The following is a 16442-nucleotide window of genomic DNA, read 5'->3' on the forward strand; positions in this document are numbered from 1 at the left end:
CACATCTGGTATGCCTCAAGGCAGAAAAAGGATAATATACATACTTTTTAAAGATACTTAATTTCTTGAAATATTGTATATTGCTATATCCTGGATTTTAGGAATACACAGTTTGTTGCTCTTGCCATCTTCTATTTTTCCTTATTATTAATTGTATTTCTTTTGTTTTAGTTATGAGCTGCCCAAAGTCTTTGGGAGTTGGGAGGGATGCAAATTTGATAAATAAATAATTCTTTCACATTCCTATTCTAGGCATATTCAGTACGAATACAACTGTTCATTGTTCAGGCCCAGAATTAACCATTGAGAATTATTGAGATATCCCATAACTCTGCTAACCTCTCTCTTCTGTAAAGTCTTTTTGTGATTTGAAGATATAACAAATATCCACTCCCCAAATATAGGGTGGAAAATTTATTCACTACATTTAACTCTTCTCTTATTTTAATACTTATTTCTTATCTGTTTCCAGATTGTAAACCAAATATGAGTTCAGCTGTTGTAAAGTCCATGATAGAAAACCACATTCCCCAATTTGAGTCCACCAAGATGTTTTGGGTTACAAAATCTAAATGTTGGGGTGATGGGAATTATAGTTAATTGTATGTAGCTGAAGTCATGTTAGGATACGTACAGTTCATATATTTCACACGAACCCTATGAATACTTATCTTTCTTCCTTCCTTCCTTCCTTCCTTCCTTCCTTCCTTCCTTCCTTCCTTCCTTCCTTCCTTCCTTCCTTCCTCCCTCCCTAAATGTTATCCTTTTCTAAATATAGGAAAGATATTATAATTATCGACCTTTCATATCCCACTCCCCCTTCCATCCCTCCAAGATGGTAATTTATATAGGTGTCAAAAGTAACTCATCAGCATATAATTGATCAATATGCAACAATTATGGTGAAACAGCATATGAACCAGTATGATCACGAGATGGTAATGTTACATTGCAAATGTAAATAAGAGAGACTGGGCAAGGATTCCTGTGATTCCTTCTTCCTGTGACCCCATCCTTCCTGCATATATGTTTGCTTTGTGCTTTGTCTTTTCATCAACCTTGTTGTTTTACCAAGCAAAATTACATTTAAAGGCAGCTGACATCATTCATTATTCACTGCACAATCAAAAGCACTCTACACCAATTTATTATTTTATTTACATGCCAGAACAAACATATACAGTAGTATTAAAATATTTTCCTCTCACATGTGGCAAATTGAGGTTGAAATCTGGTTTACCACTTAGAAAAATGATTTCCAAGCTGGATTCAGAATACTATACATCCTTTCCTCCTCCTCCTCCTCCTCCTCCTCCTCTCCCCTTCCCCTTCCCCATCTCCTTCTCCGTCTCCATCTCCGTCTCCTTCTCCTTTTCCTTCTCCTTCTCCTTCCCCTCTTAACTAGTCAATATGGTATGAAGTGTTCACTACATTTGCTATTAAAATTGCAATGATATGTAGGTCTACACAGAATGAGAACCTACTGAGTAACAACACTTACTTCAGGGTTGAGTGATTGCAAGATTGCAAATAGAAGCTAGTATATAAAACATATTTTTTGTTTCTTTTATGTAACTTATCTCAGAGTCTTTCAGAATATTTTTTCAGCACTGCAGGTCTTCCATTTTTTTACATACAATTTTTTTAAGGGCTTGTTTAACGTCCTTGTTCCTAAGGCTGTATATCATAGGATTCAAGAGTGGAGTAATAACACAATAGAACATAGCTACCAACTGGTCCATGATGAAGGAGAGATTTCGGGTGGGTCTGACATAGATGAACATCATGGTTCCATAAAAAATACCAACCACTGTCATATGGGAGGCAAAGGTGGAAAAGGCCTTTTTACGTCCATCTGAAGAACGAATACCCAGAACAGCAATCAAGATGGCAGCATAAGAGACTGTAGTTAATGTGAATGATCCAACAAGAATGAAAGAACAGATGAAAAAACTCAACATTTCATTGAGTTGGGTCCGATTACAAACCAGCCTGAGCAATGGCAAGATGTCACAGAAAAAATGATCTACCACATTACTTCCACAATAGCTGAGCTGTGATATAAGAAAAACTGGTACTAATGGTAGGACCAAACCAGTAATCCAAGACCAGATGGAGAGTTGACTGTAGACAGTATTATTCATTATTGTGTTGTATCTCAGAGGAGAGCGTATAGCCACATATCTATCATAAGCCATTGCAGCCAGAAGGAGGCACTCAATGCCTCCAAAAGCATGGAAGAAATATATCTGAGCAAGACAACAGTTGAAGGATATAACATTCTTTTCTCTAATGAGGTCAGCCAATATTGTTGGGACTGTAACTGTAGTAAAACAGATCTCCAGAAAGGAAAAGTTTCTCAGGAAGAAGTACATTGGTGTGCTGAGAGAAGGCTCATAACTAGTGATGAAGACTATGATTGTGTTTCCTATTATTGTTAATGTGTACATGACTAGAATGAGTATAAATAGTGGAATTTTGGTCTTTTGCAGGCTGGGGAACCCTGCAATAATAAACTCAGTCACAGTTGTATGATTTGAGAGTTCCATCTTAGGACTGCTGCTGCTTCTGTAGGAACAAGTAAAAATTTTTTTTAAAAAGTGTACAAGAATTTTCTTCTCTTTAATAGTATGATATTTCAGAGGAGGTTTAATCCAGAAAGATAAATATCAAAAAGCTATATAACAGATCCAATAGTCCAGGCATAAAATGAGACAAAAGGAATAGAAATACAAGACATTTCTTTGCTTATATAACTGATTAAAACCATTTAAAGAAAAAATATTTCTCAAGAGCCAAACATAAAATATTGCTATATTTTATTCAATGAGTTCATGGCAGACATCAAATCAGATTAAGGTTATGCAACATGATGGATACTATTCAGGATCTGATGGTCACTTTTAATGTTTGTTTAAAAAAGAACAAAAAAAATAGTACTGAACCTCAGTTTAGATTACCATTTTAAACTAGATGGAAGTTTCTATATTAGAGCATTCATATATGAATGAGAAAAATCATAATGCCTTTCAGAAGATCACTCTTTTCCTTAATATTTACTTTTCTAGATAAAACACTTATTTTATGATATTTTTATATAGACCAGCAAACATATGGCACTGTGCTTTCTCGCTGAAAGGTTCTAGGCAGACCCAGCTTTGGCACTCCTGTCTTTTTCTTTTAAATTAACCCTAAATTGCACAGAAAAGAGAAAAGATTTAATCTTGCTGACTTCAACGAGAAAAACGTATCACAACTAATTTGTGACTAGTATGACTGCAGCTCTTGCGATCAGTTTAGAAATATGAGAACCCATATTTCAGCAGTCAAAGAATGGAAAGTAACATAGAAACCTGATCAGTATCACTTCTCTCCTGAAAAAAAGAAAAGAAAAACAGGGTGGAAAGCCCATAACTGGGAAACAGCAGAGATGTTCTGACTGATATATATTAAAAGAATTCCAGACGTTATGCTTTCCTGTATAGCGGTAAATGGAAAAATAGATGGTATATCTACACAATAAACAGAAATGCAGGAGTCTCCAGTCTTTGTGGGGTTTTCTGGAATTTTGAGAACTTGTTGTGGGCACTATCACAAAATATGTGTAGGTGGGCCTTGCCCATTCACAAAATGGGGATACAGCCAGTTACAAAGCATGGATTTACCAGAATGCGACCCGCATTCTCCCCATATACACACAACTAACTCCCCCACTTTCTGCAGGATGCTCCATACTACCCCTGTGTACATTTGCCCTTTTTTGAGCAGATGGACTCAGTTCCAAAACAAAATCCTCTTCTGCAGCCAGTCATCACCTTTCTTTTCTAAGAAAGCTTTGGGGGCCCATTTGAGATCTGGAGACAGAAAATAGATGAGGGCAGAGACTGACACTCTGCTCTGCAGCATGTGAAGTTTCATTTCTCTTATTTCTTTATTTTTAGAACGATAAAGTGCCAGGTGGGCATTGGAAGGAATGTCTGCAATCAAACTGGCATCCCAAATCACTGCTTTGGGGGTCCAATATGCAGTAGAATGTGCCAAGGAAAAGAAACAAGAAAAAGAGAACTTAAATGGTCGGGGGGAAAAAAGAAGCAACTTCTTAGTGGTATCTGTTGACAATAAAAGAATAGAATCTGAATTCAAATATCCCTATTTTCCACCTCTCTCTCTCTCTCTCTCTCTCCTATCTATCTATCTATCTATCTATCTATCTATCTATCTATCTATCTATCTATCTATCTATCTCTCTGTCTGTCTGTCTATCTATCTATCTATCTATCTATCTATCTATCTATCTATCTATCTATCATCTATCTATCTATCTATCTATCTATCTATCTATCTATCTATCTATCTATCATCATCATCAATCATCTGCCTCAGTTGTATAGGCTGCAATTCTGCCAGGTATTTCTGTCCCTGCTCCACTGATTTCAGTGAACATTGTTTAGAATGATAGCACTTAATTTACTTGGGCTTGTAGAAGAACAAATAAATACACAGGTTTTTATCATTACAGATGTAGGTTTCCACTGCTTTTATGCCCCTTTTCTTCCAATCTGGCAAAAATGAGAGACATCTTACTTGGATATTACTGTGTCCATCATTTTAGTTGTGCATGATAAATCCTCTTCCACAAGCATGGTTGTGTGTCTGTGTATGCATTAAAAAAATACAACTTAAAATAATTTGGAATAAATTATAGTAGTTTATATGGAAGACTTATCAAAGAATTGCAATGATCTACAAAGTGCTGTGTTTCTCTAGAAGTGTTTATATTAGATTAAATTATATGATTTTTTAAAATTGCATTTTATATTATACTTTTCTTTGGAAAGATTCCTGAACAAAAATAAATAAATGCATAAATAAATAAAAAACATTCTGTGCCTAGCTATGTTACAAATGCCATTGTTCTAAGTCTATTTTAGTATTTTTTTTAATTGTATCTGAATAGTGGCAATATTTGGATACCTCTTTTAATATCATATATACTGTCCAGGTTCTTGAACAGCCAAGAAAACAAGCAAATGAATCATAAAATTAATCAATCCAGAGTTCTCACTCAAGCACAAATGACCAAGCTCAAACATAATATTTTAGACACATTTTATGAAGATCCAGCTTCCTTGAAAAGTCCATATTGTTGGGAAAAGTAGAAAGAAGAAGAAGAGGATGTCTGGCAGCAAGGTGGATGGACTTGATTACAGCAGAGATGGATACACCAGTGGAAGATCTGAAGGACCAAGTTAGGGACAAGTAATCTTGGAAAGGTTTATGATGTGGTTGCTAAAAGTCGGCACCAGCTTGGCAGTGGCACTTAATTAATCAACGCTGTCCAGAATATAAATAGTAGTAGTAGTAGTAGTAGTAGTAGTAGTAGTAGTAGTAATAATAATAATAATAATAATAATAATAATAATAATAATAATAATAATAATAATAATATTAGGTGGATAAAAATGCTAAATCCAGTCTAAACATCTGGCTGACTGTGTGACCAACTATAATAATAAAAAATGTGAATGCTGCTTGATTCCCAGTTACACTGGGTAGCTCACAACAAACAATATTATTGTATTGGCAATAATAATAATAATAATAATAATAATAATAATAATAATAATATTTTTATCAAGCCATGATAATATATAATTTTAACCTCAGTTTTGCAATTTAAATAAAAATAAAAAGGCATGTATTAAAATATTTCATTAAAAAATAAAAAATTCATAAAGCAGAATCCATGTGAAAATATTGTGCACATTTTCTGATATTTAAAAAAGAACAGGTAGACTCAATTAAAGCCCACTTCATCCTTTCTACTAAAATGAAATTATCCCATATAGTAATTCAGCAGCATGACTCTACTTACCTTGATGAAATCCATGTATCTGAAACTGCCTAGTTCTTCAAGAGGGCAGTCAGAAGTATGAATGGAAAAGCATACCCAAACAGGGCATATAAAAATGGAAGTATAAGAGAAGTAGTATGCATATATTTGATATATTTTGAAATGGTAGCCAAAATACAAAATGTGTTATCATTTTTATGCATAGATATAGTATATATTTTTTCTGCTTATAAACAGTTTATAAAAATGAAGCCATTTCATCACCATGCAATACACAAACCCTGGGGAACAAGATCCCTAAAGGACCAAACTCCAGAGGTTAAAGTTAGCAAATCAGGATCCTCTTTTGGCAAGTTACCATCTTGTTCTCTAAACAGCAAGTGGAAAAATCAGCATTGATGCTTACCTGAAGGCTATTAGAGAATGACTAAGAAGAAATAAATCACTTTTAATTGAAGATTCATGCAATTTAAATGTAGGATGTGATTCCTAATTTTAGGAAGGTTAAGGAGTTCCTATATTCAGTGAATGACCAACACAAACTCCTATGGAGTGACACAATTGGAAGGGAAAGAAGCATGTTCAAAGGGAGTGCAGTTACATACAGCAATCTACATACATATTGTTCACGTCTCATATTACATTGTATACTAGGATTCTGCAGCACTTTCGAAATCATTTGGAAAAGGTGCTTTAGAGGGCACTGTACCATAAACATAACACCCAACTGTAAAGAAGCTGTAACTTTTCACAGGGTCATATGGCCACCATAGACAGCTGGCACATGATCCCAAGTTGCAGAGAGGTCCTGTGTTGACCCCAACCTCCCTAGCCCTGCCTGCCAATTCTAAGCTCCTTTCTGGAACTGAATTTGAATAACTGTGTTGCAAGTTGATATGCCAATTTCTTCAATCAACCATCTGTTTCTTTTAAGGTGGCACTGAAATGTTGTATTTGTTTGGCTCAGAGATGGTAAAAAATTTGGAATGTTGCAGAGGTTCGCAGACATGGACATGGAGGATTGTTTTGGAAGGAGGAGAGTCCTTCAGGATTTCCCTATGCTTTTTTTCTGGGTATGTGACTGGAGATTTGCCACAGTCAGCTCAGTGTGGTCTGGATCTCTGTCCTCTACTGTCTCCTTTCTTTCTCCTTTTGCATATTCGGCAGCTGAATATAGGTTGGTTCCCCTTCCCCAACTGTTGCATGGAACTCCTGTCCCTTCACTCTCATTGATGACATATGCTGGGATCCAGAGTCAGCCACTGAACACATAACCCTGACTGCCCATCTGGTTCCTGCAACCAAACCTTTGTTTACAATAGACTGTCATGACTCCAAGCTGCTAATGAGTCACAATATGAAGAAGTGTGGAGTCAAGTATTTGCTCCACCATCCAATTAATTAAACATTACAAGGAGGCCCACTTTATCTCTTGTGGCACAGAGCTCCACAGTAATCATGTTCTGCCACCAAAAGCTTTATATACCCTAGTTATTATTTTGTAAACATTTTCATTAAAAAAATTTTTAAAAATCACTTATGCTTTGAACTATATGTATTCAAAGGCCTGTATATTTCACTTACAGCATGAGTCTGAACTGTCCTGTTATTTTCAAAATCTCAGTAGGTAGTGGAGCTGCTTATTTTGTGGAAAACCAAAAAGAAGAAGAAGAAGAAGAAGAAGAAGAAGAAGAAGAAGAAGAAGAAGAAGAAGAAGAAGAAGAAGAAGAAGAAGAAGAAGAAGAAGAAGAAGAAGAAGAAGAAGAAGAAGAAGAAGAGGAGGAGGAGGAGGAGGAGGAGGAGGAGGAGGAGGAGGAGGAGGAGGAGGAGGAGGAGGAGGAGGAGGAGAACCCAGCAACGTCTAGGATTAAAATCCAGTAGAAAATTCTGTACGTGTCACAATGTGCTTGATTCTGCCTTCTGTTGTCAAATCAGGTTGAGGCCTACAGGCTGAAAAGATGGAGGTCCTGAACCTCCTGCCTCAGAAGCTCTCTGGGCTTTCACAGCCTAGTCTCATCACCTGATTTGGCATAACATCTTGTTAGCTCTTTCTAAATAAAAAGGCAAAAATTGAAATAATGTTGAGTGTCCTTATACTAGGTATGGAGGTGTGATGGAGTGACTAAACTATTCAGTGCTTCTTCCACCCAACACCAATCTCACCGAAGATAAACACAATCAAACTTTATTATGTTATAATAATATGCTTTTAAAATTCATTTTCAGTATTAAAATGGAGACATTCAATGCAAAAGGAGAATATTATAGAGTTGTGTGGATAATAGTATATGACAGCTTGCAAATTAATTAAAAATGGAAAAATCTAAAAGAGAAGACAGTTATCCTGATAGAATACAAAGGTGGTCTGCTACAAAAGAAGACCATTCTGTCCCTAACAATATAGAAACAATGCAAGTAAAATATATACCCAACATAAAACAATGGATAAATCACCAAACAGAAAAACACTTATTTGCGGGGGGGGGGGGCATTAATGATGATAGTCAATGCAGCATAAAAAGCCAACAATAGTAGAATAACAGCAAATTGGAAACATTCTAAAATATCAAAATAGTTATGCATCACCATCATAACTGTGAACAGTTGCTAAATGAGGACTACATGTAACAAAATCCAACATGAAAGTTGGTGTCTCATGCAGCAGAGGATTTTTTCCCCAGATTGGGACTGTTATGAAACAAAACATGAGTCTAGTTAAAAAAGGACTGATTCTACATATCCAGCAAATTTCTGGATGGCCAGAAGGGTTAAAAGGCAGGTGGACAAGATGTTCAGCAACTATAAAGCTCTGACTCATGGAAAGGTAGGAGGAAAGGAGCCAGTCAATTGGGAAGAAGTTTGCCATTGTAATAGTATGTGGGACCTCAGGAGAAGGTCAAGTAATGCTCCCTAGAGAACAGTCAGATAAGAGACAGCATAGCCTACAGCTGGATAATGGATGGGGCAAGAGGCTCAGAAGAGATCCTCCCTAGTTTTGTTTTGTTTGTTTGTTTTTTTTCAAACAAAAGGAAAAGGTTTGTTTCCTTTTTGCTCTAAAGGAGATGGTGGGAAAATTGTACTTTCAGACTTCCAAGATTCTGGTAATGTAGCTTTACAATAAAGTAGAATCAGCTTATTTGATCGTGTTTCCTGTCTGTCTGCCTAGTAAAGCTGACAGCCATTTATACTAGAGATTTTATTCAGGATGAAAATTACTTGGAATTTGGGATCATGTGACATGCTTAGCAAACAAATCTGCTGAATGAGGGCTTGGTGTGTCATGTGAATACAGCAAAGGCAAGAAATTGGACCTCCACCTCCACTGGTGACAAGAGTTGGAACTCAGGTAGATATGCAAAGAGCTCATCTTCTGCACAGCTCAAGCTGCCTGGGAAGGCAGATGGGAAGAAACCCACTCTGCATGTAGCCTATGATCGACCAGGAGGAGAGACACAGGATCTCACCAGATAGGGGCATGTCTCAGAGGCAGGAAGCAAACACAGCAACAAGTTCACCATTTTGGGTAGCTGCTAATAAAAATGACACCATTGTTGGACTGGTGCTGTTACCCAGGGTTAAGCAAACATCTCCTGGACCCACACAAGAGGCTGAAAAGCCCAGCTTCCCATCTCCTTGCCCAATGAAAACAACTGAACCTAGCAGGGTATGGACAGGTGAAGCTCACCATAGTAAAGAACCAGAATGACCTATTGCTCTATCAGCAGAGCTCAGGAATTACTATAGGCTTCAGGAAAATATTATATCATTCCTACTAATTGGATGGTGGGAGATGGTGGGTTGAGTCTCTAGAATACAGCAGAGTGGGAAAAAATGTCAGCAGTAAACGAACATCATTATTTCAGTGTGGGATTGATGGAATCAGGAAGATGAGATGAAGAAACAAAATGAATCCAGATAAATACAGGAGAGTTTCATCACAATAAATATTTACTCTTTATCAAGTTGCATACAGAATTCCCCTATGCAAACGTCCGCACACAAATGCAAAATGTTTAATTCTACTAACAGTTATCATGATCATGATCACTGATATCATGATTTCTTTTATTTTTTATTTCTTTTATTTATTAAACTTGTCCCCACCCATCTCCCCCCAATGGGGGACTCTGGGAGGCTCACAACATATTAAGAACAATAAATAAATATACAATTAAAATTTATAATTAAAATTAAATTTAAAATTAAAATTTTGGGATAGGGTCACACAAATTCATTCATTATTTTAGGATATCATAGAACCACAAATTTTGAGAATCCCTGCTCTATACAACAACCATCTGAATATGATTCATAAGTGGATGTAGGGACAAAAGTTGTAGGAAAACAACCTCTACTTTTACATACTATTTGACTGAAAAAAATTCACAAAATAGAAACCTAATGAACTATGAGTTTATAAAATAAATTCACTTGTTTTGAATTCAACCCAATATATTCATATATACCAAACATGTATTTCAATACATTTCCAAAACAATGCATTTATTTCTCAGTTCAATACCTATGGAATGATAAATTTGCCCATGATCAAACCATTTTACACAGTACAAGGAAACAAGGATTTGTAGCCGATTAGCTTTTTGATGGCTTCCTTCATTTCCCTGTTTTTCAGACTATAGATAAGGGGGTTAAGCATAGGCGTTGAAATGCTATACTGAATGGAGAAGAATTCATCCAGAATAATTGAAGAAGCTGTACTGGGCCTCATATTCCTAAAGCAGGCAGTGCCGTAATACAAAACCACAACAATAAGATGAGAACTGCAGGTAGAGAAAGTTTTCTTTTTTGCTTCTGCTGAGTTCAACTTCAGGATAGTTGAGATGATGTGGATGTAGGAGACTAGGATGACAATCAAGGAAGAACTTGCAACAGCACTACCAGATATTAGGAATATGATCCAATTAGGGAAAGTATCTGTGCAAGATAAGGGAAGTAGAGATGGAAATTCACAGCTGAAATCTCTGATAATATTTGGTCCACAGAAATCTAGTTTCAAAATAGATATTATGTTTGTCAAAGCACATAAGAAACCAACTGCCCATGCACTGCCCACCAGCCACCTACAAAATGCTTTGTTCATAATGCGTACATAATGGAGGGGCTTGCAAATGGCAGCATATCTGTCATAAGCCATTGCTGCAAGGACACAATCTTCGGTGCCTCCTGTGAGAAAGACAAAGAACATCTGAGTAAAGCAGCCAAGGTACGAAATACTCTGTCTTGCCCAGAAAATGACCAGCAGTTTGGGCACAGTGACAGAAGACAAGCACATGTCAAGAAAAGCCAGTTGAGCTAAAAAAAAGTACATGGGGCTGGGGAGATGACTTGTGACTACCAGAATCATCATATTTCCCAATAAAGTTAAGGCATACATGAGGAAAAATGCCAGGAAGTGGAAAATTTTGACTGGCCAAGTGTACGAAAATCCCAAAAGGACAAAAGAAGTCACCGTGGTGTTCTGATTTTCCATTTCCATTTCAGATACTGTAGACATTTCAAGAAAAGAAGAGAAAATTATTTTTAATTTACATAATAGAATGCATTGCACAGTGAGGTAGGGGACTGGATATGAGGGGGGAAAAGGAATAGAAGAACAAATTAACACTTATATGAGGATCAACATATTCTCTATTTTCAAGCTCACACAAAAGGGGGAAAAACCTCACCTATCCTTTCCAATCTTTATTTTCCTCAATGTTGTACTACTTTCAAAATGTGCATTGGTTGGGATATGAGAGGGGGGGAAAAGGTGCTTTTCATCATGGTGCCCAGCTGCTCATTTATCCCTGACTGTAAGTCTTTAATGAATATATTTCCTAAAGATCAAACATCTGCCCTGTGTTTTGCATTGTTTTATTTATCTAAATTTGTTAAAATTATTCCAATTTATATAGCTACCCATCTCATATATATGACTCTGGGCACCTTACGAACACTAAAAACCATATGAAACAACTGAACAAAACAATAGTTTCAAAACCTGTAAAACAAAATATAAAAACATATCAAAAGCTGTGATAACAAATTCATAAAATTCACAGCTGAGGTAATGCTGGCCTTCAGAATAAGCATACAGTAAAGATGCAGAAAGCAGCTGTATAATTCCAGGAAACACACAGCTTTTAAGAGGCTATGTGATCACCCCCACGTGCTCTGAAGCACTTTTTTTTCCTGATCAATTCTGAAAGACTTCTCCCAACCCTCTGTGTATATGGGGAAAAAATGTGTGGAAAAACAGGCAGATTTGTGAAATACTGCAAATAAAAAATAGAGTAAGTCTTTTGCCAATATACTTACTATACAACTTTCTCTGGGTTTCTGCTGCTTCTGGCACCTTTACACTAAAAGGAAGAGACTTTTGTGCAGCTATTGCACACAAAACCCTTTTACAAGGCTTCCATTCAATATTTGTATTAATCTGACAATACGTGTTTCTGAATCAAAGTTAATCAGCTGCTCTGAAGTGAAATTGTCTAGATGATCCAAAGGGAGTTGATGATTCAAATCAGACTGAAGCTGATTCATGCATCTGAAATAGAGAGGTTACATAGCTTACTGATTAAACATATTTGTGTGTATATATGTGTATTAGGATGCCTGGAATGTCCTTTTTATCATTTATTTTAGGCAGCCAACAGCTCCAGGGAAGTAGCCATCATGCAATAATGTAATTGGAGAAGGGGGCAGAATTTCAGGACATTTTTTTTTCTTTCCATTTTGTTGGGAATAGAGGATTGGAGGTCACACAGACCTGACAGAGACATGATACGGCTTTTGTTTCCTATTGGAAATCAGTGAAAGAAAAATAACATAGTAATCCAATATTTTGGCCAAATCGAGCCATACAGTTTGGAGAAGATGCTCAGGGCTGCAAAAAAGGGATTTTAACACATATAAACAGTGGGTTCCGGATTGCCCAGTTCTAAATCCAAGGACCTTAATGAGTGAGTAGCTCAAACCTTTCTTTCTACTTTGATTTACAAGAGTTGTAAGAAATAGTGACTAAGGGAGACCACCATAGTGGCAGGATCTTATGTACCGTCCTTTCCAATCCACATCACAATTCATGCATCTTAGGCTGCAGAATATAGTGGTACATTATGTCAAATTTCAGGAGAAAATTTCAATTGATAGTAAAAAATAAAACAAACAGGTAAAATAATAAAAGTTGGCCATAAATTACAACATGGAATTTCGGAAAAGAACTTTAATGATAATTCTGGCAAAGAAGCAAACATATCAGCAAGCAAGGAAACAACATCTTGGGAGAAATACAGTCGCAAGATTTATATATGTCCCTGACCTGGGAGGAGGAAAGTCTTAATGATTTTCAGATGCTGTTTATCAAAATAGTACTAAAGTATAATGAAGAGAAACAAAACAAAACGTTAGAGTAAGTATATACTGAACAATTTCCTAGCCAGAACTTACCTGTGGATCCTTGCTTCCAGCAGCAAATGCAAAATATATAGAAGAAATGTTGTCATTAAACTGCTTTGGGATCACATTAATTTTTTTTTAAATTGCAGGAGTTATGGAATAAAAATTACCCAAAAGAAATTCTGACAGAGGTTTTTATTTTCCATGTGTGTGTATGCGTGTGTGCACCCACACACGTGGGTGGGGGGGGGGCGGGATTCTGCAATACTGTATGTAGCAGTCTGAAGTTCTAAGAATTGGCATTTGAAGTTTGGGAAGATATCTTCCACTAAGTCAGAGAATTGCTACATCAAACTCAATAATTCTCATAACATTTTTTTTTCAATTATTGTCCTCAATGTGCACTTCACCATTTTCAGATAGAATGGTATTTAAGAGCGACAGATGTTGCATTCCAATTTATATAGAGGGCCTTGAAATATGAACATCTGGTTGACAATTACTGGAAGCAACTTTGTGGAGTCTTTGGCAATTTCCTATCCTCTGCTTTCACTAAAAATTGCAGAGGAAGAACATAGAAGTTTCTATATTTGAAGTATTGTTGGGAAAATATCTCCTGTCCTTTATGTCATGGGGGTATTTATATTTCAAGAAAGTAGTAGAGAAAATGCAATGCATTTCAAGATTTAAGGGGGAAGAACATTGGACTTACCAGTATGGAAGATTTGCCGACAGTTATTTCTTTCTCTCTTAATTTCAGTTGTCTCACCCTAAAAAGGAAAGCTTAACATATTTCTAAGTTATAAGACATTTGGGTTCAAAACATGCCTATGTTCCAGAAACATGATGTTCCAGGCAGGAAGGCAGGCAGGCAGGCAGGCAGGCAGGAAGGAAGGAAGGGAAGATTTTAACTTAATTTAAGGTATCACCAAATGCTAAAGATGAAAACATCAATTTCCAAGGATATTTCAGTTTCACTCTTCAAAATAAAATCTGGTTAGAATTAATTTAATTAGTTAAGATCAGATTTTTGGTAAAATATCCATCCTTAACTAACCATGTTTTACTAGGATTAATTCTGAAGTATTGGGAAGTGGAACGAAAAAGAAAAAAAAATCCTTCTTTTCTTAAGAAACTTACCTATGCCTTTCTTGTTTCTACAAACTCACAAAGAAACAGTCTAAAGCGAGGTTTGCCTAAAGTCTGTAAATATTTTTTTTTTTTAGCTTTAAAATGTTGCATCTCTTCTTGTCTGCTAAGAACTTATAGATTTTCATTTCATGCACTGACATCTGTTGAGTTTCTGAGATGCCTAATTGTTTCCTTTGAGACAAGCATCTTCTTAGGAGGTAGAATTAATCTGTGCAGGAATCAGATTTTTATTTTTTAAATTTTTTTAACTTCCTTTCCATGTTATGATTCCACATTTATTGGGTGTAAAGTTTGCAAACGGCATTTCCTAATAACTTTCCTGGGCCTATTGAATTCGACATAGGAGGTGAGCATTTATTGCTCACTGTTTTATTGGCCCAGACACAATCAGAAGGCCTGGCCTTACCAAATTTATTTATTTATTTATTGCATTTACTCTCTTGGCTTTATTGGGGGTGGGTGGAGATGGAGGGGAGATCAAGACAAACTTGCTAGAATTCTTCTCTTCCCTATGAATGGATGGAGTGAAAATCATTGACCCAAAATCAACTTACCCGATTCCTTGTTGTTTGTAGACCTGAATCTCAGTCTCTCCTATTCAGGTCTAGCATCTCAATCACTGGACTACTTTGTGCCTAAAACAATTCAGTGATATGCCTTTTTAATAAAGGAAGGTGGCTAGATTGAAAGCAGCTGAGAATGGATTCTGAACAATTCTGAAAATCCTAAAAGATAATTCAGATAAATGAACCATTATGTAGAGGAGGCATGGTCTCTAATATTGAGTCGTAGAGTGATAGCAACAAGAAACACATGAGAGTATATTTCATTCCTGGTTAGCAATACAATCACTTGTCTCACACAGAACATCTGTAAAACCACAGCATTTATCATGAAAAGCTTTCATGAATAAAGGTGCAAATGTTGATCTGTGGTCCAAAATATTCCATGGGTCTATTGCACCATTAAGTACAGTCTTTCTTTTCCAGATACAGGGTCACACATCATTCACCAGAGAAAATTAGAATCTATGGTCAAACTGAGCTGTTCAATTAGAGAAAGGCAGTATCTATGTTTATTGCTGATTGGAAACCCTCTATGGACTAACAGGGAAAAAAAAACCCTGAACTTAAGATCTATTGTTTTGACGATTAGATAGGCTAGATTATAGAAAGAAGAGAGTCACAATGTAACTTTGGAAAAAGAGGTAAATGTACAATTGTACTAACAACTGCTGTAAAGAAGATTGGAAGCCACTTCCTTATATTTTTTTCCTTCTTTTTTTCCCTACCTTTTTTCTTTTCTTTTCTTTTTTGCACTTTAGTTTTCTTTTTTACTTCTTCCTTTTCCTTTGTTCCATCTTCCTTTATTTTAGTTTGTATTAGGTTTTATACTTGTTTGTAAAACCTATCTGTATCTGTATCCACACATACATATACATATACACATATACATACATACATATACATACATACATACATACATACATACATACATACATAACATACACTCACACACACAGATATATACATGCACAGATACATAGATCCATACCTACATAGAGGAAGTTAGAATCTGACTGACATTTAATGGTAGAATCTCTGTTATTTACAAAATTCATCAGGTTTGTAAGTATAATTCAAATATTTACAATGACCTTCATACTTGGGCTTTAAAATCACAGAGGGAGTTTTATAATGTATCTTTTTTTTCTTCTTCTAAAAAAAATGATACTGCTTATGTCCAGTGAAATTATTGTTGTTGTTACTGCTGTTTTTCCCTTTGTACGAAAATAAGGACTGAATTTTCTAGCCACATGGCTCTATTCTACAATCAGATTATGCTATTGAAAGTTATTACTTTTTTATTTTTATTTATTTATTTATTTATTTGCATTTTGACCATTAACTCATTAGGAACAATTGTCAGGGACCATTCATTCCCACACACTGGGTTTAGGGAGTGGATACTAGATGAGATGCTCCATGGAAGATAAATAGCGACAGCAGTAATACCAGGCTGCTCCCTAAAGCAA

The 16442-nt window shown here is 36.0% G+C and overlaps 2 protein-coding genes across 2 annotated transcripts; both read right to left on the reverse strand.

Moving 5' to 3' along the window:
• Positions 1-1604: 1604 nt before the first annotated feature.
• Positions 1605-2549, reverse strand: LOC112542090 (olfactory receptor 5AR1-like). The gene has a single exon (XM_025174012.2). The coding sequence runs from the start codon at positions 2547-2549 to the stop codon at positions 1605-1607; it is 945 nt and encodes a 314-aa protein (XP_025029780.2).
• A 7863-nt stretch (positions 2550-10412) lies between these two features.
• LOC112542091 (olfactory receptor 5BS1-like) lies at positions 10413-11345 on the reverse strand. The gene has a single exon (XM_025174014.2). It carries the CDS (start codon positions 11343-11345, stop codon positions 10413-10415), a length of 933 nt encoding a protein of 310 aa, XP_025029782.2.
• Between the last annotated feature and the right edge of the window lie 5097 nt (positions 11346-16442).

Source organism: Python bivittatus, unplaced genomic scaffold (assembly GCF_059951505.1).
Source record: "Python bivittatus isolate LINGU-HERP-01145 unplaced genomic scaffold, Pbiv_v1 ctg000470_np1212, whole genome shotgun sequence".
Taxonomy (NCBI): domain Eukaryota; kingdom Metazoa; phylum Chordata; class Lepidosauria; order Squamata; family Pythonidae; genus Python; species Python bivittatus.

What these genes read in the sequence shown, in the direction of transcription:
- LOC112542090 (XM_025174012.2), bottom strand. Translation starts at nt 2,549, where the DNA reads ATGGAACTCTCAAATCATACAACTGTGACTGAGTTTATTATTGCAGGG.
- LOC112542091 (XM_025174014.2), bottom strand. Translation starts at nt 11,345, where the DNA reads ATGGAAAATCAGAACACCACGGTGACTTCTTTTGTCCTTTTGGGATTT.